General features: G+C 39.2%; 1 protein-coding gene across 3 annotated transcripts; it reads left to right on the forward strand.

Moving 5' to 3' along the window:
* Window positions 1-428: 428 nt before the first annotated feature.
* LOC103988833 (uncharacterized) lies at window positions 429-23029 on the forward strand. Of its 3 annotated transcripts, XM_065113462.1 has the most exons (4): window positions 429-613; window positions 1213-1289; window positions 20423-21351; window positions 21409-23029. In XM_065113462.1, the coding sequence occupies exons 3-4, from the start codon at window positions 20757-20759 to the stop codon at window positions 22614-22616; spliced, it is 1803 nt and encodes a 600-aa protein (XP_064969534.1). In that variant the 5' UTR covers window positions 429-613; window positions 1213-1289; window positions 20423-20756; the 3' UTR covers window positions 22617-23029. The 3 variants fall into 3 exon arrangements, with proteins under 3 accessions (XP_064969534.1, XP_009405756.2, XP_018683326.2); XM_009407481.3 differs by having other exon boundaries at window positions 20423-23029; XM_018827781.2 differs by lacking the exon at window positions 429-613 and adding an exon at window positions 656-869 and having other exon boundaries at window positions 20423-23029.
* The last annotated feature ends 208 nt before the right edge of the window (window positions 23030-23237 follow it).

Here is a 23237-nt window from a genome sequence, read left to right on the forward strand (position 1 = left end):
GCGACCGCCCACTTCCGCGTTGCTGCGAAGACGCGCGAAGAGTAAACAGAGGGACGCCCGTTCCCCCCAAACGAACCACCGGCTTTCCCGACCCACCCTCCTGCAGGTACAAAGCGGGACCCGCACCACCTCGGAGCCGGCGGCGGGTAGAAAGCGAGGGGGCACGGGCGGTCCGCTCGCGTCACCTGCCCTCGACCTACGTGTCACCGCGGCGCGCCGCTGCTGCTAACGTTTTAATTTCTTTTAATTTACCAAAATAAATCAAATTAAAATATGATTAATCGAATGACACCAACGGAGATAGCATAGCAAAGTACAAAAAAAAAATCTCTCGCTTTAAGGGGATATATACGTCATTTTATTATTATTATTATTATTATTATTATCTTTTCAGAACCCCATAATATTCTTCGACTGTTTCCGTTTTCTATTCCTGCTCGCGACATCGCTCGGAAAGCGTAGTCGGTTTCGTCGCTCTCTTCCGTCCGCGCTTTTCTTACTCCCACCGCAACCCCATAGAACGCGAGCAATAGAATCCCGAAACCCTAACCCCTCGTCCGCGTCTCCTCCGTGTCTCTGCCTCATGAGGAATCGAAGACATCCTTGCCCTCAGGTACGTCTTGCTCTACTCCGTCCACCCGGCTGTGTGCCGCTTGTCGAGATTGGGATCTGTTTTCCTTTGTTGTCGAGGACAGATTTGACTTTTGTGTTCGTTCGTATTCAATTTTCTTTTGTTCTTCTTCGAAGATTTCACATGAATCCTTGCTTGGCTCGTGATGTTTTGTAGTAGCTATTGTTGATTCGTCTATTTCTTCAGCCCCGCTCTTCCTTGCTCTCGAGAAAGCTTATAACCTCCGGATTGCCTCGAGGTTGGAATTCTTTTGCTTCATAAGTCGTCTTCCCCTTTCTTTAATTGACATAACGGGTTGCCCTTTTAAGTATTGATGGTATTTGTTTGTATTTTTAGCCTCCGATATCTATCGATTGTTTTGCGATTTTGTCTGTTGATTCTGTACTGCGCTTAAGTTCATGTGTGACTTTCCACGAAAGGAAGGAAAACATGTTGTATCGTGAATACATATAAATCTCGAGAACGCCTCTTGTGATCCATAGGTTGTGTATTTATTGGCATGATTTATCTGATAAGCGAACTGTTTCGTTTTTGAATTTAATCGTGCGACAAACAAACTCAATCTACTTTAATTGCTACAGAAATAAACCGGAACACATTCCGGGGCTCGGAGCACTTACAACGCCTGGGTAGCTTCCCCCATCAGATCTACGCTTGGGTACTGAACTGATCTTGCTCTGGTTACATGCTCAAGTCTCTTACTTGATGACTAATGAAATACCTCAAAGGTTAAGGATTTATCCTTTTTGTTAAAGGATTTTGGGGTCATATATGGTTGGCCGGGCTGTTCTTTGCCTCTTTCTTCTTTTTCTTTTCTTTTCCGCGTCGCAAGCTTTCATTGTTTTGTGCTGTTGTTCTGTAGTTGTACCTTACCTTTTTTGGCTTGGTATCTGTTTGGTGACTCTAGTAGCTAAAAGCTTTAGATTTCTATCTTTTAGAAGCATCGTTATTTCTGTGCCATGCTTTTGCACAAGATTCAGTAGTCAGATGTCTTGTTTGTTTTCCTCTTTTCCTTTCAAGTCGTTGATGATATTACATCGTTATTTTTCATCGAGCAATTATGAACTCCAGTTCTTTTTTTATAGTTGTTTCTGGAACTAAAACTGACCTATGCAATTTAGTTGAAATTTTTTAGGCTCAAAAATAGTAGAAATTACCTGGGATGTCCTTCTTCTAAATTCAAAATTTTCTTACTTGAGAGAAGGTTTGCTTGTGTTTCCACTTTTGTGCAATATCGACCTTCTATTCTGTTTGTGTGCTTCAAAACTCTAAATTGTTGTCATGAAACTTAAGTGGGTCCATTGTGAATATTTGATGTGTCCTACTCTACAATTCTATTATTCCTTCCTAAAGTGTAGAAGTTACTATGGGCGAATATGCTCACCGGAAATTCCATACAACTTTTTGAACCCTTGGAAGAGATTGAGAAGGTGTCAAGTTGGTATCTTATGAACTTCCATGACTGCTGTTATCTGTTGCCTTTAAATATTTCACAAGACAAATTCTTCCATACTTCATAAATAGTGGGGTGTTTCTTGTTTTGCCTTTCATTCTTTCTTTTTTAATCTAATGTATTCTTTCTTAATTCATTTTTCATTGTTCAACTGATATTTTAACTTGGAACCCAAATGCTTTGCATCTAAGATGTTGAAAGCATAAATTTAGTTTCCTAGCCTACTTTCCAATGTTCTTGAAAGGATGTTGTTAGGATCAAGAGCGGCACTAAGAGGGGGGGTGAATTAGTACAGCGGAAAACTTTCGTTATTTCAAAAAACTTATTTCGATTAAAACCGATTCCGACGAGAATAATTTCAATTCAATCCGTTTCGGAAAGAATTTGAACTTGAAAGCTTTCGTGAAAGTGCAAGAGAAGACTAAGGTAATTTGCAGTAATGTAAATTGCACAAATGAAAAACGTCGGTTTTGTAAAGTCTTCGTACGATTAAATCCAATCTCAGAAGGTGTTTACTTGAAAGCGTATGTAAACGTAGTTAAAGCACAGTAAGGAGGAGAGGCAGTTTGCTATAAAAGAAAGTTGCTCAAAGTAAATGCAAACCGAGTTTTAGAGTGGTTCGGTCAACGTGACCTACATCCACTTTCGGATTCCTTCTCCGACGAGGTCTCCGGCGTCTACTAAAGGCCTTCCTTTAATAGGTGAAGACCGAATACCTCTTTACAACACTTTCTCCTTTTCCCGAGTTTAGGAGATGAACTCTTACAAGTCTCACTCCTCTTTCTTGGATGGTTACAAGGCTAAGAGATGAAAGAGAACTCTAACTTTTACAATACTTTAAAGGCTCAAGAACTCAAGATTATGCCAATAGGTTTCGTGCCCTTTCATGCAGGAAAGGGTGGGGTTTTTATAGGCCCCAACGGCTTCAAAAATAGAGCCAAAAAGTGTCTAATCCCGGATTTCCGGGGTCCTGGCGGTACCACCGCCATTACTGGGTGGTACAACCGCCTAACACCTGACACTAGGCGGTACTATGTTAGAACCCTTGCAGATTCTAAACTTGGGGTTGATCTCTTTAGGGGATCGACCTCCTTGGAACTCTATAGGGGTTCCTCCCTCCAAGTTGCTGCTCAAAGGCTGCAGAAAAGATTCATCTATTGCTTATGAAAAGAGAAGGAATACATGGCTATTTATAGGGCTTCTAAACCCTAACTCCTAATAGGACTCCTACTTAAGACTCTTACTTCTAACCAACTCCTAATAGGACTCCTACTCAAGACTCCTATTCCCTTACAACTCCTAATTCTTCTCTAAGAAAAAACCTCCTACATGAATGCCCCTCACAATTAGGACTCTCCTAGCTAGAGTCCTAACATTTTTACATGAATGTCCCTCTCAATTAGGACTCTCCAAGCTAGAGTCCTAACAGACCCGCCCTCTTCAAATCAGCCTTGTCCTCGAGGCTGATGATTCATGAATTCTGGGAATTTGATCTTCAAGTCGTCATAGTTCTCCCAAGTGGCATCTTCTTTTGGTAGGTTCGCCCACTGTATTAGCACTTCATTAGTGGGTCGTCGTCGTCGAGTCACGATCCGTCGATCAATAATGGCACTTGGCTGGGTCTGGAGTTCTCTTTGGGTAGTCATATTTGGTGGGTGGCTTTGGGCTGTCTCTAAGCACTTGTTTAAAACTTCCGGTTGGCTGTTGGTTTGTGGGTGATATGTCGTACTCCTTTTCAATTTAGTACCCTGCATATAGAATAACTTTGTCCAAAATCTGCTATTGAAGATGCAAGTAGAATTTGTCACAAGCACAATGCGTCCCTTATAGTGTAATTCTTTTGAGTCCCAATTGTAATGAGCCATGGGGCTTGGTGCTTCCTCCAATTTTTTTATAATCTTACTAGTATCTGAATCTTCCTGCCATTCCATCTTAATATCCTCAAGGAAGTCGCTGGTCGGAAATGAAACGGTCGAAACTTTAACTTGCTCGGGTAGCTGCGAAAGCGCATCTGCAAGAATATTCTCTTTCCCCTTTTTGTAAGTTAGTTCAAAATCAAATCCAAGAAGTTTTGTTACCCATTTTTGCTGCTCGGGGGAAGATATCTTCTGCTCCAAGAGATATTTTAGGCTTTTATGGTCGATCTTGATTTGAAAGTATCGCCTGATCAAGTACAATCTCCACCTCGTTGCTGCGCGCACAATGGCGAGCATCTCCTTATCATATGTTGATATATTTTGATCGGAGGGAGATAATGCCTTGCTAGTGTATGCGAGTGGTCGACCATCTTGCATGAGAATGACTCCAATTCTGACTCCAGATGTGTCGGCCTCAATAATGAAGGGTCGGTTGAAATCTAGTAGTGTTAGCACCGGTGTCGTCGTCATGGCTGCCTTAAGTTTGTCGAAGGCAGCGGAGGCTCTGTCCAACCATTGGAAGACATCTTTTTCTAGTAAGGAAGTAAGTGGTGCACTGATCTTTCCATAGTTTTTCACGAACTTGCGGTAGTAGCCTGTTAAACCCAGAAAGCCATGTAGCAATTTTATGTTTCTCGAGGTCGGCCAGTTTTGCATTGCTCCAATTTTGAAGGGGTCCACTGCCACACCTTCCTCTGATATGATATGCCCAAGATATTCCACCTTTTGTTGAAGAAAGCAAAAATTCGTGGTTGTTGTGTGTTCAAAAGGTGGTTTTCCGTATGTCTTCTTCGCATGCTCGTATTTGATGATACCCGGATCAAAGGTCCAGCTTTGTAAAGATTTGTGCTCCCTTTCATCTAGCAATTCATCTACTATTGGAATAAAGTATTTGTCCTTGATGATTATGCCATTGAGAGCTCGGTAATCAACACATATTCGCCATGTTCCGTCCTTCTTACGTACAAGTAGCACCGGCGAAGAGTAGAGGTTGCAACTTGGCCGAATAACTCCTGTTTCGAGCATCTCTTTTATAATCCTTTCTATTTCATCCTTCTGGAGATGTGGATACTGATATGGCTGAGCATTTGCTGAAGATTTGCCTGGAAGAATCATTATACAATGATCATGCCGACAGGTAAGAGGTAGGTTGCGCGGTTCGTCAAATATATTTGAAAATTCAGCAAGCAAAGGAAGTAGATTTAGATCTTCAAATTCTGTTGGCTCTCCCTTAGTTTGCTGCTCAAGTTGTACCAAAAAGCCGCTGCATGCTTTATGCAAAACATTCTCCATTTGTTGTGTGCAAATCGTTATTATGTCGCCCCCACGTTTCCCGTGCAATGTCACCTGTTTCTCCTTACTGTAAAATTTCATAATTAGTTGCATAAAATTCCAAGAAATATCACCTAATGTCATCAACATTTTATTATGAGCATGGCCTCATGATCATCAAGAGGGAGAAGGAAGAAATATGCAATCATCTCTTGGTAAGGCCTCATGATCATCAACAGTTTCACTTGTGGGCGCCTACGATCATACTTCAAAATCCATCCGTTGGCGACCTTACCGACAAACCTGCTACAATTCTCAATAGGTAAGTTCATATGGACAGCAACCTTACTGTTTAGGAAGTTATTAGTGCTGCCCGTCTCGATGAGAACAGTGATCGGTTGTTGTTTGAGAAGGCCTCCAACTTTCATCGTTTGCGGGTTTGAGTAGCCAGCTAGTGTTTGTACCGTAACTTCGGTCGGTTATGGCTCTTCTTCTGCATCTTTTTCTTCATGTTCAAGGCTCTCTTCTGAATGTTCAATGACCTCTACTTCTATCGGTTCAATCATAAGAAGTCCTTCTTTGCTACAGCGATGCTCACGGCTCCACGGCTCGTCACAATGCCAACATAACCCCTTCGCATATCGCTCCCGAAGCTCTTCTCTTGTTAACCTCTTTGGTGCAGGGACTTGGTCGATAGTAGGGGGGGCTGAGGGCTTCAATATTACTGGTTGAGGAGTGACCCTAGTCCTCCGAGCTTCATGGTTCAATTGCTCCTCTTGATGTCGTGCGAAAGAGATGGCTGCCATAAGCGTGTACGGTTGTCGTGCTTTAACTTCTCCTCGGATCTCCGGCTTCAAGCCCTCAATGAAGGTCCTCAATAGCTGTTTTTGAGACCAATCATGATTTTGATTAGATAACCTTTCAAACCTGGTTTGGTACTCCTGAATGGTGGAGGTTTGTCGGATCTTTGCTAGTTGTTCGTCAATATTCTCGTAAGCGGTTGGTCTGAAGCGGATCAGCAGTCCTTCTTTGAATTGTTGCCATGAAAGGACTCCATAAGTATGTTCAAACTGTTTAAACCACTGTATAGCATCCCCTTCAAGATGTATAGCTGCAATTTTCACCATAGATACATCCATGGTTTTGTGGTACCAAAAATATCGCTCCGCGCGCGAGATCCAACCAATCGGGTCTCCTTCTTCCCATCTAGGGAAGTCCACTCTCATGCATGGATAGTTGGGGTTGGTCATAGAGCCTACCCTCCCTTGGAAGTCATCTCTTCGGGCTTGGTGTGATTGGGCAAAGCTCTCTCCTTGATATGATTTCTTCGGGCTTAGTGGTCGGCCCAATCTGAGTTCGGTAAAGAGCGTCCGAATCTTATCCTCCATTCGCGCCTCCAAGGCTTCGAATTTAGCATTGATTGCCTCCTTAGATGCCATAGTATATGGCCCCAAATCAATGATGTTAAGATCTCTCTTTTGCTATTGGGTTAAAGGCATGTATAGGTTAAGAGAAGTGATGGTCGAAAGTGTTGGTGGATTGGTGGATGTAGGTTGCAGTTTAGGCTTGTTTTGTGGCTGTTTTGGGTGCAGTTTGAGGGTATGGTTTGGTAGAGTTTTAGGGCTGTGGATGAAAGTTTTGGATCTATGGTAGATGGTAGCAAAGGTTTGACAGAAATCCGTGGAAGTTGCAGCAAGTATGTGCTGTCTTGTAAGAGTAGAATTGTCGTCGAAGAAACAACGGTTTCTCGACGTAATTTCCACCAAAAACTTGAGAGAATTGAGGAGGGAATTGATAGCAAAATCACAGTTTATATGACAGCAAGGATATCTAATTTAATCAATAAATTTTTGGCAGTATAACAGCAAGGAAATTGGTGCAAGTTGCAATTGCAGAATTGTCGTCGAAAAATTTCAGCGGGATACGATGAAAATTTGCAGCAACATAAAATCGTTTTTAGAGATGAATTTCTTAATAGATCAATCTTAGATGGAAGCCAAGATGATCTATGAAGTGTATAAGAAATTTCATTCAAAAAAGATTGCAAATAGATGGGTTAAGGCAACGATATGCAACTGAAATTTTCTGCAGCATAGATTTTCAAGTGCAGCAGATTGAACATAAAAGATCAGTAGTTTATATTGAGAATTTTTCAATGAAACCAAAGGGAAATCTACTGTTAGGAAGTGTCAAAGATGTCATAAAAATTTCGTAGAAATTTGGATAGAAAAAGCACAGTAGCAAGATCAAACAGATGGTGCTATGCGGCTTGAATTCTGCAATTCAAGTGCAGCAGATTGGACATAAAAGATCAGTAGTTTATATTGAGAATTTTTTTATGAAACCAAAGGGAAATCCACTGTTAGGAAGTGTCAAAGATGTCATAAAAATTTCATAGAAATTTGGATAGAAAAAGCACAGTAGCAAGATCAAACAGGTGGTGCTATGCGGCTGGAATTTTGCAATGTATCTTTCGTCGTAGAGATGAAAACTTTGTGACGAAAAGTTTATGCAGCAATATAGGAACGATTTTTTTTTTTTTTTGGATTTTTGAATAAGGATAACTAAATTGCAGCAGCAGTAAGGTAGGAAACCAGAACCTGTTGCAATTCACGGGGAGATCAAAGGATGATCCGCCGTGGTGGAGATGATGGCGGAATTCGGTGACGATCTTTTAAGCAATTGTGGGAATTGCTTTGGATGGTTGTGGAGGGTTGATGGATGGCTGTGGAAGGGCAGCGAGACGCCAAGAACGCTGCTCTGATACCAGGTGTTAGAACCCTTGCAGATTCTAAACTTGGGGTTGATCTCTTTAGGGGATCGGCCTCCTTGGAACTCTATAGGGGTTCCTCCCTCCAAGTTGCTGCTCAAAGGCTGCAGAAAAGATTCATCTATTGCTTATGAAAAGAGAAGAAATACATGGCTATTTATAGGGCTTCTAAACCCTAACTCCTAATAGGACTCCTACTTAAGACTCTTACTTCTAACCAACTCCTAATAGGACTCCTACTCAAGACTCCTATTCCCTTACAACTCCTAATTCTTCTCTAAGAAAAAACCTCCTACATGAATGCCCCTCACAATTAGGACTCTCCTAGCTAGAGTCCTAACAGAATGTCCCTCTCAATTAGGACTCTCCTAGCTAGAGTCCTAACATTTTTACATGAATGTCCCTCTCAATTAGGACTCTCCAAGCTAGAGTCCTAACATACTATCGCTCAGTCTGGGCGGTACCACCGCCTGATAGAGCTCAGAGACCGAGCTCTAGCGATACCATCGCCTAACAAGTGCGGTACCACCGCTCAGAATTCCTGGGAGACTGAGTCTTCCAGGCGGTGCCACCGTCGGCCCTGGTAGTGCCACCGTCGGCCAGGAATTCAGGGTCGTGGTTGGGCCTTGAATCCGGCCCAAACCAGCCCAACTTAGGGCCCAACTGGCCCCTAATTAAGTTAGTGGGATTACCTCCCAAACCTAACTTAATTTACACTCTAACTATAATAACTAAGACATGATTACTGCACTTCATGGTCCGGTGCGTCAATTGCTCTTCCGGCAAACATCCGACGAACTCTCTACAATGCTCTGGCGGACTCCCGACAAGCTCCCGGACTTTACGACGATCTTCTTGGCGAGTTCTGACGAGCTTCTATGGCAAGCTCCTGGACTTCTCGGTTAGTTCCTGCAGAACTTTCGACGAACGTTCGGACTTCTGTCGAACTCTCGAACTCCCAACGTAATCTCGATCTTGACTTCGGCACAACACCTGCTTTATATCTTACTGCCATCGTAGTTAATCCTGCGCACTTTTCTCAACATATAGAGTAGATCAAACAAATTACAATTGACTTTATCATCAAAATTCGAGATTCAACAATCTCCCCCTTTTTGATGATGACAATCAATTGATGACGGAGTTAACCTTAACTCCCTCTATCTATATACCATATTTGAGAAAAAACATTCTTGAATTCAAGGTCTTTGAATTCTAGAGACATATTGATAAGTTAAGTTCATTTAAACTTATCAATACTCATATCATGATTCATATCATGATCTAACATTCTCAAAATGATGTCAAGGCATGACATTCATTTTCAAGATTTGATATTTCAAATATGAAGGATGACAAACATAACAATTTATCATTCTATGGCAAGATATCAATTTGTAAAATTGCAAGTTAAGCTATAGATATCTTATCATAATGAAGAAAATTTATCAAGCAAACATTTCAAGTATATATGATGAAATATATTGCATACATTTGTCAAAGCTTTTTGATCAAAGCTTTCTCCACTTTCATCAATTTACCATATTTTGGTATTATTTCTCCCCCTTTGTCATCAACAAAAAAGAGAACAATTCAACAATGTAAGTGTGGTAAAAATTCATGCCACATTTCTATTTAAAAAAATTCATACCAATTATATTTCAAGCATTTATGACATGGTATCATTCAAAAGTTCTCACATTAAAAGTTATAAATATTTAAAGAGATGGCTTCCATCAACTTCTCCCCTTTTTATTTTTCATCAAAACTTTGCATGAAGAAGGAAGGTAAGGAGGAAAATCCATTGAGAACCAACTTTAAATGAAGTTAAAAACGATAAAAGATTTTCATTAAATCATGCTTCAATTTTCACAAAGATTAAGATATTCATGTGAAATTATATCCTCATTCTTGCAAGTGTTCATCTCATAAAAAAGAATCATAAAAAATCTTCCTTCATTAAGAAAGAATTTATGTGAAAGAGTCATCATATGAAGGATAAAAGAAATTCCGTGAATAAGCCTTCATAATGAGAGGATCATCACATCAAATTCTTTTCTTAATAAAAATTCACAAGGGATAAATCCGAGAGATGCATTTGTCAATGAAATCCATGAAGTGATTGAGTGTATCAAAAGTGATGGAGCAAGGGTATGAAGTAAACTTGATATGGCATAATCTTATGAAAGCTCCATTCAAGAAATTCATAAAGATAGTCCGAAAAAGATATACATCAAATTCATGCATTTGGACAAATTAACATTCCTAACTCTCTTCTAATAAAATCATATTGTTCTTCACTTAAAGGTTTTGTAAAGATATCGGTTAATTGATGTTTCGTATCAATAAACTCTAAGATTACATCATGATTAGTAACATGATCTCGTATAAAGTGATGCCTAATATCAATTTGTTAAACATATTGCACTTGTGTTATCACATTTTATGGGAATGTTTTTAAGATGAATCTTGTAATCCTCTAAAGTGTTTTTCATCCACACAACTTGTGCACAACATGCACTAGCTGTAATGTACTCAGCTTCGATTGTAGATAATGCAACCGAGTTTTGTTTCTTGGAAGACCAAGAAACAAGTGCATGCCCTAAAAATTAACATGTTCCGGATGTGCTTTTTCTATCTAATCTACATTTAACAAAATCCGCATCAGCATAAGCAATCAGCTCAAAGTTCTCGGATTTTGGATACCATAATCCTAGATTTGTGGTTCCTTTAAGATATCTAAGTATTCTTTTAACTGCTTTGAGATGAGATATCTTAGAATTAGATTGAAATCTAGCATAAAGTCCTACACTAAACATGATATCCGGTCTAGTTGCGGTGAGGTAAAGTAAACTTCTTATCATACCCCTATAAGCTTTTTTATCAAAGCTTTCTCCACTTTCATCAATTTCTAATTTAGTGGAAGTGCTCATAGGAGTGTTGATAGCCTTTGAGCTATCCATATTAAACCTTTTTAACAAATCTAAAGCATATTTTGTTTGACTAAGAAATATGCCATTACTTAGTTGTTTGATTTGTAAGTCAAAAAAGAAAGTTAATTCTCCCATCAAACTCATTTCAAATTCAAGACTCATGCTTTAAGCAAATGACTCACATAGAGATTCATTCATAGTATCGAAAATGATATCATCAACATAAATTTGAACAATAAAAAAATTATTTTTAAAATTTTTGATAAACAATGTAGTATCGACCTTGCCTTTAGAGAAATTATTTTCGATAAGAAATGAGCTAAGTCTCTCATACCAAGCCCTTGGGGCTTGTTTCAATCCATAGAGAGCTTTATCAATTTAAATACATGATTAGGGAGATTATTATTCTCAAATCCGGGAGGTTGAAACCTTTGGCCACTAATCTAGCCTTGTTTCTAGCCACGATACCAAATTCATCTTGCTTGTTTCTAAAGACCCATTTAGTATCAATAACTAAATAGTCATTTGGCATAGGAACAAGCTTCCACACCTCATTTCTCTTAAATTGATTTAACTCATCTTGCATTGCAATGACCCATGAACTATCTTTCAAAGCCTCATCAATGCATTTTGGTTCAATTTGGGAGAGAAAAGCGGCGTTGGCATAAAAATTCTTAAGAGAAGAACGAGTTTGAACCCCTTTAGATATGTCTCATATGATTAGCTCTTTAGGATGAGCATCTATATACTTCCAATCCTTGGGTAAGGATATTTCAGAAGTAGATGAATCCAAGTTGCTAGATGGAGAAAGAGTTTTATTTAAATTCAAAGCATCAAAATTAACATCATCATTAAAATCATTTTTCTTAACTTCGGAAACCTCATTAAAAACAACATGAATAGATTCTTCTATAATCAAAGTTCTTTTATTAAAGATATGAAATGTTTTAGAAATAGAAGAATAACCAAGAAAAATTTTTTAATCGGATTTAGCATCAAATTTTCCTAAAGCATCTTTTTCATTCAAGATAAAACACTTACACTTAAAAACTTTAAAATATGAAACATTGGGTTTTTTGTTGTTCCACAACTCATAAGGAGTTTTGGTAAGGGTCTTACTAGAACTCTATTCATGACATAGCATGCCGTGTTTACAGCTTCGGCCCAAAAATATTTGGGTAGGCTATGTTCATTTAACATGGTTCTTGCCATTTCTTGTAAGTTTCTATTCTTTCTTTCTACTACATTTTGTTGAGGATTTCTTGGAGTAGAGAAGTTGTGGTTGTATCCATTTTGGGTAGGCTATGTTCATAAAATTCTTGGAAATCATGGTTTTGAAATTCACCACCGTGATCACTTCGAATTGACAAAATCATAGAACCCTTTTCATTTTGAACAAGTTTACAAAACTTAAAGAAATATCTAAAGCATTCACTTTTTTGTGCTAAAAAATAAGTCTATGTGTATTTACTATAATCATCCACTATAACAAATGCATATTTGCTACCTCTTAGGCTTGATGTAGCAATTGGTCCGAACATGTCTATATGGATCAATTGCAAAGGTCTAGAGGTGTTTATTTGGTTCTTAGGTTTGAAGCTACCTTTTATTTGTTTTCCTAGTTGACATGCATCACATACATTATTTTTGACAAACTTGATATGAGGAATTCCTCTTACAAGTATTTTAGATGAAATTTGAGAGATTAGTTTCATGCTAGCATGATCTAATCTCCTATGCCAAAGCCAAAGCTAAGCATCATCATTCAAAATCGAAAAACACATTTCATTGCAAAGATAATTAATGTCAATAGTGTATACGTTATTTTGTTTTAATGCAATCATAGATGCGTTTTTGTGTGGTTTTTCAATAATGCAAGCATTAGATTCAAATTTAACAATATACCCTTTATCACACAATTGACTAATGCTCAAGAGGTTATGCTTTAAGCCATCAACTAACAACACATTTTCAATAAAGAAGTTGGATTTGTTACCTATGGTTCATTTGCCAATGATTTTACCCTTCTTGTTGTCTTCGAATGTGAAATACCCTTCGTTTATGCTAGTGAGCTTAGAGAATTGAGATATATGCCTTGACTATCAAGGTACCATCTCTTGCTCCTAGCTTGTGATGGTAAACGTTTCTACAAAAAAGGATGATTTTTAGGTACCCATTTGACCTTGGGTGCCTAAAAAATCGATCGGCTTAACTTATCATTTTGCATAGAATTCTTTATGGTTCCTTTAGGAACCCAAATCAATTTGTGTGGGCTACACTTCTTAAATGGACAATGATAAGCTATATGTCCAAGTTTGCAACAAAAGTTGCATTTGTTTTGGGGTGAAATATGCAAGATAGGGCCTTTAACAAAGGTGGTTGGATTTTGGTGAGAGCTACTCATAAATCCGATTCTATTTCTTTTATGAACATGACTCTTATTGGTAAGGATCATGTTCAAGGACTTGCTACCAACCTCAAATTTTTCTAAGGTATCTTTGAGTAGCAAATTATCCTTTCTAATTGTTTCTACTTCATGGCATTTCGTACATGGAGTAAACTATCATTATGCTCAATTTTTAATTTATCGAAATCACTAAAAAGAGAATCATGATCCTTTTTTAACAATTTATATTTTTTACTAATTGATTTGCATTCATCAAATAAATCATGAAAAGTATTTAATAGTTCATCAAATGATAAATTCGCATCAATTGAACTTGTTACCTCATCTCCAATGGCCATTAATGCATGGTGAGCAACTTGCTTGGTGTTGGTTGGCTCCTCTTCTTCGGATTCACTTGAGTCATCCCATGTTGCTTTGAGAGCCTTCTTCTTTGTTGTCCTCTTCTTGGCTTGGGGACATTCGCTCTTGTAGTGTCCTGGTTTTTTTCATTCATAGCATATTACTTGATCTTTCTTGGGTTCAAATTTATTTTTAGTATCATTTTTAAATTTATTTCTTTTTATGAATCTTTTGAACTTTCTTGTTAAGAGTGTCAAATCATCATCAAAGTCCTCATCACTTGAGTTTTCTTTCAAGTGGTATTCTTGTGTTCTCAGTGCCATATCCTTCTTGTTCTTTGGAAGGGTGTCCTCAAACTCTTCATGAGCTTTACATGTCATTTCATAGGTCATTAGTAACCCAATTAGTTTTTCAAGAGGAAAGTTATTTAAATCTTTGGCCTCTTGAATGATCATTACTTTAGGGTCCCAATTTTTTGGTAGGGATCTTAAAATCTTATTAACAAGTTCAAAATCCGAGAAACCTTTACCAAGTTCTTTTAGACCATTGACGACATCCGTAAATCGGGTGTACATGTCTCCAATGGTCTCACTCGGTTTCATTCGAAACAACTCGTAAGAATGCACCAAAAGATTGATTTTTGACTCCTTCACTCTACTAGTGCCTTCATGAGTCACTTCGAGTGTGTGCCAAATGTCAAAAGTCGTTTCACAAATCGATACTCGATTAAACTCATTTTTATCTAATGCACAAAATAAGGCATTCATAGCCTTTACGTTTAAAGTAAAAGCCTTCTTCTCCAACTCATTCCAATCGTTCATTGGAAGAGAAGACTTTTGAAAACCGTTTTCGACAACGTTCCAAAGCTCAAAATCCACTGAAATTAGGAAGATTCTCATTCTAGTCTTCCAATATGTGTAATCCGTCCCATTGAACATGGGCGGACGTGTAATTGAATGACCCTCTAGGTTGTTGGCAAATGCCATCTCTCTTGGGTTTAAAACAAAATGAGAGTGAACCTGGCTCTGATACCAATTGTTATGATCAAGAGCGACATTAAGAGCAGTGGTGAATTAGTGCAGTAGAAAACTTTCGTTATTTCAAAAACCTTGTTTCGATTAAAACCGATTCCGACGAGAATGGTTTCGATTCAATCCGTTTCGGAAAGAATTTGAACTTGAAAGCTTTCGTGAAAGTGCAAGAGAAGACTAAGGTGATTTGCAGTAATGTAAATTGCACAAATGAAAAGCGTCGGTTTCGTAAAGTCTTCGTACGATTAAAGTCGATCTTAGAAGGTGTTTACTTGAAAGCGTATGTAAACGTAGTTAAAGCACAGTAAGGAGGAGAGGCAGTTTGCTATAAAAGAAAGTTGCTCAAAGTAAATGCAAACCGAGTTTTAGAGTGGTTCGGTCAAGGTGACCTACATCTCACTTTCGGATTCCTCCTCCGATGAGGTCACCGACGTCCACTAAAGGCCTTCCTTTAATAGGTGAAGACCGAACACCTCTTTACAACACTTTCTCCTTTTCCCGGGTTTAGGAGATGAACCCTTACAAGTCTCACTCCTCTTTCTTGGATGGTTACAAGGCTAAGAGATGAAGGAGGAGAACTATAACTTTTACAATACTTTAAGGCTCAAGAACTCAAGATTATGCTAATAGGTTTCGTGCCCTTTCATGCAGGAAAGGGTGGGGTTTTTATAGGCCCCAATGGCTTTAAAAATGGAGCCAAAGAGTGTCTAATCCTGGATTTCCGGGGTCCTGGCGGTACCACCGCCATTACTAGGCGGTACTACCGCCTAACACCTGACACTGGGCGGTACTACTGTCACGCCCCCCTGAATTATCGCATTCAGGAAGTGTGACCCTGTCTAAAAATCAATAATATTATAATTGATCATCAATTCAATCCAGGATCCAATCTAACAATTTGAGGATACTAAGAATCATTCAAAAATCAATATTCACAATTCATAAACATGTACATTACATAAATCATAATCCACTTCACTTAGAGATTCACAAAATCCAAAGACAAGTCAACTAAACATCAACCACAACACAAATCCATAATCATAGAAGTATATACAATCACAAAAAGATAATTATTTACCATGAGTTCTTATCCTTACACATCTTAAACTTATCATTCCATACACATGAGCGGTCCTTTGACATTTTACAACACATAAGTATCAACAGATCCTTAACATTACATCAGAAGTAAAGTTTACTATACAACAAAAACCATCATCCAACAAAGATTAGCTTAAAAATCTTCTAGCCTTTCACTGCTTTAACCCAATTCTAGCTTTTCAGTGCGTGACAAGCTACCCTGAAAAATTTATATAGCAACGGGGTGAGCATAAAGAGCTCAGCAAGCGTCTAACATATCCATGGCGATAGGAGAAGTTCAAGCAAGCTTAGTATCAAGATACAAAAGTAGAAATACAAGTGTTCATTTGAAGTCATCTCTTTTGATATAAAATCACAAAGGTTTACCTCGTTCAAAAACAGGCATTAGACATAACAATAGGAGAAAGGAAATTAGAGCATTTCATTGGCAAAGGAAGCATTGAGGCATGTATCAAATGGCACATGAAGTATTTAGGTGCATATCCAAAGGTATAAGAGTGTTTGGGGGCATAATAATGACAAACGAAACACTTCAAAGTATAACAAGTGAACCGAATAATAAACACAAGCTTGTATGTCATTCTTGATGTAGCATGCATTCCATTTTTATCCAAAGCATAATATGAACTCATAAACAAAACTTTGGATATCATATCAATGAGCATAGATGGCGCTGTGGGACCACATACATAATGTGATTCATCCATTTCTGGATGACCACCAAGCATAAGTCTCCCACGTCTGGGAGTTCCATCCACCCACGTCTGAGTGAAGTCAATGGGGCCGGCAGAGCAATCGCGGGCTCTAAGCATAACTCCCTTTACCATTTCTGGCAAAGGTTCACAATATCCCACAAGACACCAGAGTACAAAAGGGTAGTATGAACAATAACATTGACACATATCAGAAACACATGCGGAACAACGAAGATATGCATGTGCCTTATCAAACAAGGAAATGCAAACAAAGCATTACATAATAAATTTCAGTTATACAATAATTTCAGGATGAACAATACAAGAACTTCAAAGGACTAATATAAAGCTCAATTGAAGAAGAATTTAGTAGAAATCATATTTACAATAGGATGAAAATTGAATAGGCGAAACCCAACAAAGTTTTCAACTATGACAGAATTTGAATGGTACGTTTTCTGAATTGTTCGAGTGACCAAACATACTCCAAATCACTAAAAATAGGTGTCATTGGAAAGCTGTTTCAATCTATTTTCAGATAAACTCAGATTCATAATTTTTTTTGAGTTCTTAACAGGAAGTTACAACAAATAGAGTAAAGGAAGGTCAGAATTGATCATCCCTGTTTTGCAGACTTGATAGAATCGATTTAAACAGAAGTTTTAGAAGGCAAACATACTTCAAAATTTCCAACTAGGTGTCAAAAGAAAGATACACGAATCTAGTTTCCAAGGAACTAAGTTTTGCTTAATTTAGAATTTTCTCTAGAGAGTTATGAGCAATTTAGTAACAGAAGGTCAGAAATTTCAATCCCTATTTTGCAGAATCTGTAGGGTTAATTGAAACAGAAGTCTTAGTAGTCATTTAAACTCCGAATCATTCAATCTTAGTGTCAAAATAAAGATATTTGAGTCTACTTTCAAATGGAATAGGTTTTGTCTAAATCAGAGTTTATTACAAAATGTTATGACCGAAATATTGAATAGAGGTCAGATTACCAAAAAAATTTCAGATTCATGGATTTGTATCAAAAGGAAAGAACGGTTTGGTACTAAGCTGAAATCTTTTGCATTATGAAGAATTAAAAGGAAAACAAAGATTAGGAGTTCTGTAGGAAGAGGTTAGAACACTTGCCTTAAACAAATTTGATTCCCAAATGGGGGGAGTTGATGCAAAACCTCAATCAAATCTTCTTCTTCAATTCCTCTTCTTCTTCTTCTTCCCTTCTCTTCTCTTCTTAAACTCACGTTGGATGCAGCATCTGAAGGTTACATTTAGTTTCTCCTTTAATCTCTTACTTAATTACTTTTTGTTAACACGAGTTGTAAAGTTTCAAGGTGGCAAGCATGCATGAAAAGTGCTAGGTGTCATCCTTAGAGCAAACTTAGGTGGCACCATTAGGCTAGCTAGTGACACATGTCCACTAAATTTTTTTTTTTTTTATAACTTAAATCTGAAACTTTCATAAATCATATTAAACTTCTATTATAATATTATTTAATATAAAAAATTATTAAATAATCCTCATATTTACAAATAAGTATTTATTAAATTTTTAAAAATGGGGGATATTACAACTACCGCTCAGTCTGGGCGGTACCATCGCTTGACAGAGCTCAGAGATCGAGCTCTGGCGATACCACCGCCTGACAGGGGCGGTACCACCGCTGGCAGCAATAACTGCCTGTGGTACCACCGCCCAGAATTCCTGGGAGACCGAGTCTCCCAGGCGGTGCCACCGCCGGCCAAGAATTCAGGGTCCTGGTTGGGCCTTGAATCCAGCCCAAACCAGCCCAACTTAGGGCCCAATTAGCCCCTAATTAAGTTAGTGGGATTACCTCCCAAACCTAACTTAATTTACGCTCTAACTACGATAATTAAGACATGATTATTGCACTTCATATTCTGGTGCATCAATTGCTCTTCTGGCGAGCTTCCGGCGAACATCCGACGAACTCTCGGCAATGCTCCGAAGGACTCCCGGCAAGCTCTCAGACTTTACGACGATCTTCTTGGCGAGTTCCGACGAGCTTTTATGGCAAGCTCCTGGACTTCTCGATTGGTTCCCGCAGAACTTCCGACGAACATCCGGACTTCCGTCGAACTCTCGAACTCCCAACGTGATCTCGATCTTGACTTTAGCACAACACCTGCTTTATGTCTTACTGTCATCGTAGTTAATCCTGCACACTTTTCTCAACATATAGATTAGATCAAACAAATTACAATTGACTTCATAATCAAAATCCGAGATTCAACAGATGTAACATTTCTGAAATGGACATATGAATTGAGTTATTATTGTTGCATGCATCTGGTAATTCACTTGTAGCATTTGTTGGTGCTCTACCCTTATTGACCTGGCTACATCATTCATGGTCTGTAGTAATATTCTGATGGTGCAGAATAAGATGTCTTATATTTAAACTTTTCTCTGGATGTAGAGATATGTGTTCTTTAGTTGTTCAGACCAACAATCGCTCTTCGCACTATTTTAAGTTGAGTTGCTTAAGAATTTTCCTTTCCTTTCATGTCATTTTACTATGTGAAGAATTGCAAGACATTATTTGTCTACAATCAACTTTTGCATTTATTTGCTTTCCACTAAATGTGACTGTGATTTTCTTTCCCTTCTCTTCTGGTGTTTCTGTTGAATGGCAAATCATGCTACATTGTGCTTCTTTTAGTGTTCATTGATATGAAAGTCAAAACTTCACTCAACATCTGAAAATTCAGTCTTTGATTTTTGTTTTTCCTCCAGCAATCTTTATAGATATAATTTGCATGCTGTTGCTGTATATCTCGGCACAGTGAAACCTTGACGTATCACTCATTTGATGTTTACCATTCTGAGCATTAGGATTCTTGTTTCTCTTTTGCATTGATCTGTCAGATTTTACCAATACTCTGATGAAGCAAGCTCGTAAGCTTGACTATTGTCCTAGTTTTGTGAGTGAAAATTCAGTCTTTTACTACCAAGATCTTGAGTGTTCTTTGTTTAAAAAAGAAAAAAGAAAACTTTGTCCAGAAGAATTTCCTAAAATATAATATACCTTTCATAGGATTTACATTGTCGTCTGATTTTGGTAGTTTGTACTGTGCTGAGACCAATGGTTTGTGGACACCAGTGTCACCCAATGTACTGATTCCTGTACTTATTTGCATTGTCATCTGATATTGGTGTGAACCATAAAAACATGAACCTGTACTAATTCCTGGTGAAATAGTTTTTCTAAGGCTACAATTTTCTGTTTGTTGCTGACCTTTATTTATTAGAAGGTACTGGCTATCTTAACTAGTAAATAGTGTCAATTACCATAAGGTCCTGAAATCAAAACTCACATTCACCACTTATCTTTTTTCTAAAAATAGAAACTTTGATTTGTTAGTTTACTTGTTATTGGCATATTTCAATTAGTTGCTTCTAAGTATGAGCAAACTTTGGATAGAGTCCCAACATGGTGGCATTCATCAAATATGCTTTTACAAATGTTCACAAGAAAGCCATCAGGTTAAAGTCCCTTGAATGATTCAATAGCTCGAGTCAAAGATGATTGTAATATAGGCTTCAACATTTTGTCATCCATTTATAAGTGAGGAGCTTATAAAAACAACACTTCTGAAGCTCTTTTTGCAATTTATGGTATGCTAATGGACACGGCATCCAGTAGTTTTATTGTTTAAGGTGCATTATGGTGGATTCCATATGAACCTGCTTGATTGCATGGTTTCTTAGCATCTGTTCTTTTCTGTATGACAAGACTTGTTGAAATGTTCTCTCTTCGGTATGATCCTGAATGTATCCTGCCTTTTGATATCAAAATTCTTGATAAAAATAATGGAATATCAATAATGTTTTCCCTTTTTTCAGGTGCCAATTTTCCTTTTACATGCTTGTTCCTGCTGCAGGAGTTGTTGCTGCTTCACTATTGTTTGATGACAATATTGGCTAATAAGTATCATATGTTGTTCTGTAACTTGAGCTATTACTGAGCACCTCGCATTAGCTTCAAGTTCTGCAGAATGGACCGCCATGATACATCTGGTTTTGTTAGTGGAGGCTGCAAGCTTTCACTCAAGTATTTCTGATTTAGTATTGTTTTGTTAAATTGAGTCTTGGAAGACAGGCTAACTGGTTTCTATCCCATCAAGTTTATTGATAGAGAGGTCCTCTCAAGATAGCAGTAATTGACAAGAGCATTCTGATGGATTTTGCTGTTGATCTCCCCTCTTTAAGTAAATTTGGCTTTTGGAGTTCTATGCAATCAGGAGGTATCAAATTACCACTGGATTCACATCCCAGTCTGCATAATTCCAACATAAAAGGGACAAAAAGGAAGTGGAATGACAATACTGGAGTTGAAGGTTCAGAAAATCCATTACTTGCACTGGGTTTGGGTCAGTCACCAAGTTCCTCAGTGGTCAGCAAGATGAGCTCAGCAGGTCTTTCCACCACGTCTTCAGTGAAGGAAACTGACGAGGAATCCCCTGCAAACCCAGAATTTAGTTTCAAGCTGCATATTGGCAATGGTTACAAGCTCAGTTATAACAAGTCATCAGTTGGTACTCTGAAGGCTCCTCATACTGTTGATATGCTCAATTTGCAGCTAAGTCTATCAACAGGGTCTTCTGAGTCTGCTCTAATAGATGTCAACACAATTGCAGGCCAACATCTTTATAGTTTTGAGTCTTCTGTGATTGCAAGTCCGGTGCAGATTAGTGAGGAAGAAGGATCAGCATCATCTTGCTGGATATTTGGGAAGTGTCTTGTTCAACCTTGCGTGCCCAACCCAGAAACAGGTAGCAGTAACTTTCCTCCCCAAAATAGAATGCATACTGAAGCTGATCCTATTGCAGTTCTTCCAGACTTCCCATCAACCATGACACAAATGTCGAAAAACCCAGTTGCCTGCTCTTCCGGGATTTCTGATTCCCATAAACGCAACAACAGGACAAAGTACTGTCAGTTCCATGGATGTACGAAAGGAGCAAGAGGTGCTTCCAGTTTATGTATAGCTCATGGTGGGGGACGGAGGTGCCAGCGACCCGAGTGCCAAAAGGGAGCTGAGGGCAGGACAATCTATTGCAAAGCGCATGGCGGCGGTCGCCGATGCCAACACCTTGGCTGCACGAAGAGTGCTGAAGGTCGCACCGATTACTGCATTGCCCATGGTGGCGGTCGGCGCTGCAGCCACCTGAGTTGCACTCGTGCAGCAAGAGGGAAGTCGGGTTTATGCATCAGGCATGGCGGTGGCAAGAGGTGCCAAATCAAGAATTGCACGAAGAGCGCAGAAGGTTCCTCGGGCTTGTGCATATCTCATGGTGGTGGCAGGCGTTGCCATTTCCATGGATGTACAAAGGGTGCTCAAGGTAGCACATTGTTCTGTAAGGCGCATGGTGGAGGGAAGAGGTGTACAGTTGTGGGGTGTACAAAAGGGGCCGAGGGAAGCACTTCCTTCTGCAAGGGACATGGTGGGGGGAAGCGGTGCTCGTTTCAGGGTGGAGGTGTGTGCCCAAAGAGTGTGCATGGGGGAACCTCGTTCTGTGTGGCACATGGTGGTGGAAAGAGGTGTGCTGTCGCCGGGTGCCCCAAAAGTGCTAGAGGGCGGACTAGTTTCTGTGTACGCCATGGCGGGGGCAAACGGTGCAAGTTCGAAGGATGTGGGAAGAGCGCACAGGGGAGCACCGATTTTTGTAAAGCGCATGGGGGAGGCAAACGATGCACATGGAGTCAACTGGGCTCAAAATTTGATGTTGGCGAGACGCTCTGTGATAAGTATGCTAGGGGCAAGACTGGTCTCTGTGCTGCACACAGCGCCCTGGTGCAGGACCACTGTGTTCATGGTGGGGGAATGCTTGGACCACCTACCACACAGTATACAGTGCCTGTTAAACTTGAGAAGATGAATGACGTTGCTGCTGAAGAAGAGACCTTTACAAAGCTGGAGTTGAAGAAAGTAGTACATTCTGCGCTACAGCAGTCCGGGTCTTCTGGTCCAGAGGGCAGGGTGCGTGGAGGGGGTTTGGTTGGGATGATCGCAAGTAGTTCAGGCTTTTGGAATTAACACGGGAGATCAGGGAACTGCAGTTACTTCAGATTCGGGGGTACTTGTTTGTACTTGTTTGGTTGGGATGATCGCAAGTAGTTCAGGCGTTTGGGATTAACACGGGAGATCAGGGAACTGCAGTTACTTCAGATTCGGGCGCTCCACACTGCAGCCTACCTGCGGATGTAATGGCAAGGGAGTAGTAACTCATGGTTTGACTTGATATATTGATACGTGTTTGTGGTACTTGTTTGTGTGTGTTGTGTGTGAAGATTTGCTATTTATGTGGAACTCATGTAAGATCTGGACATCCTTTGTTCAGAGAGACGAGGGGAAAATGTATAGCTGAACCTCGGTAGTGTTGCTACCCTTTTTGTTGTGATCATAGTGAACATTCAATTTTTCTTCTATACATGATGAAATTGTACTAAGGTTCTACTTCGACACCCTTTAAGCATCACTCTTGCTTAGCGTTGGCGTTTCATATCTTCTTGCATAAATTATAGGTGTAATCTTGAAGGACCATATATCTGCCTAGCCTGGAGAATGGTTGAGAAGAGTTCGATTACCAAAACGGAAATCTTTGGGGTCAGCCGCTTTTGCCTTCCCCAGCCACCGTCAACCATATCAGCGGGCAGC

This window comes from Musa acuminata, chromosome BXJ2-6 (genome assembly GCF_036884655.1).
Source record: "Musa acuminata AAA Group cultivar baxijiao chromosome BXJ2-6, Cavendish_Baxijiao_AAA, whole genome shotgun sequence".
In the NCBI taxonomy this organism is placed as follows: Eukaryota; Viridiplantae; Streptophyta; class Magnoliopsida; order Zingiberales; family Musaceae; genus Musa; species Musa acuminata.

Coding starts and splice junctions, on each gene's coding strand:
- LOC103988833 (XM_009407481.3), top strand. CDS start 20,757: ATGGATTTTGCTGTTGATCTCCCCTCTTTAAGTAAATTTGGCTTTTGG.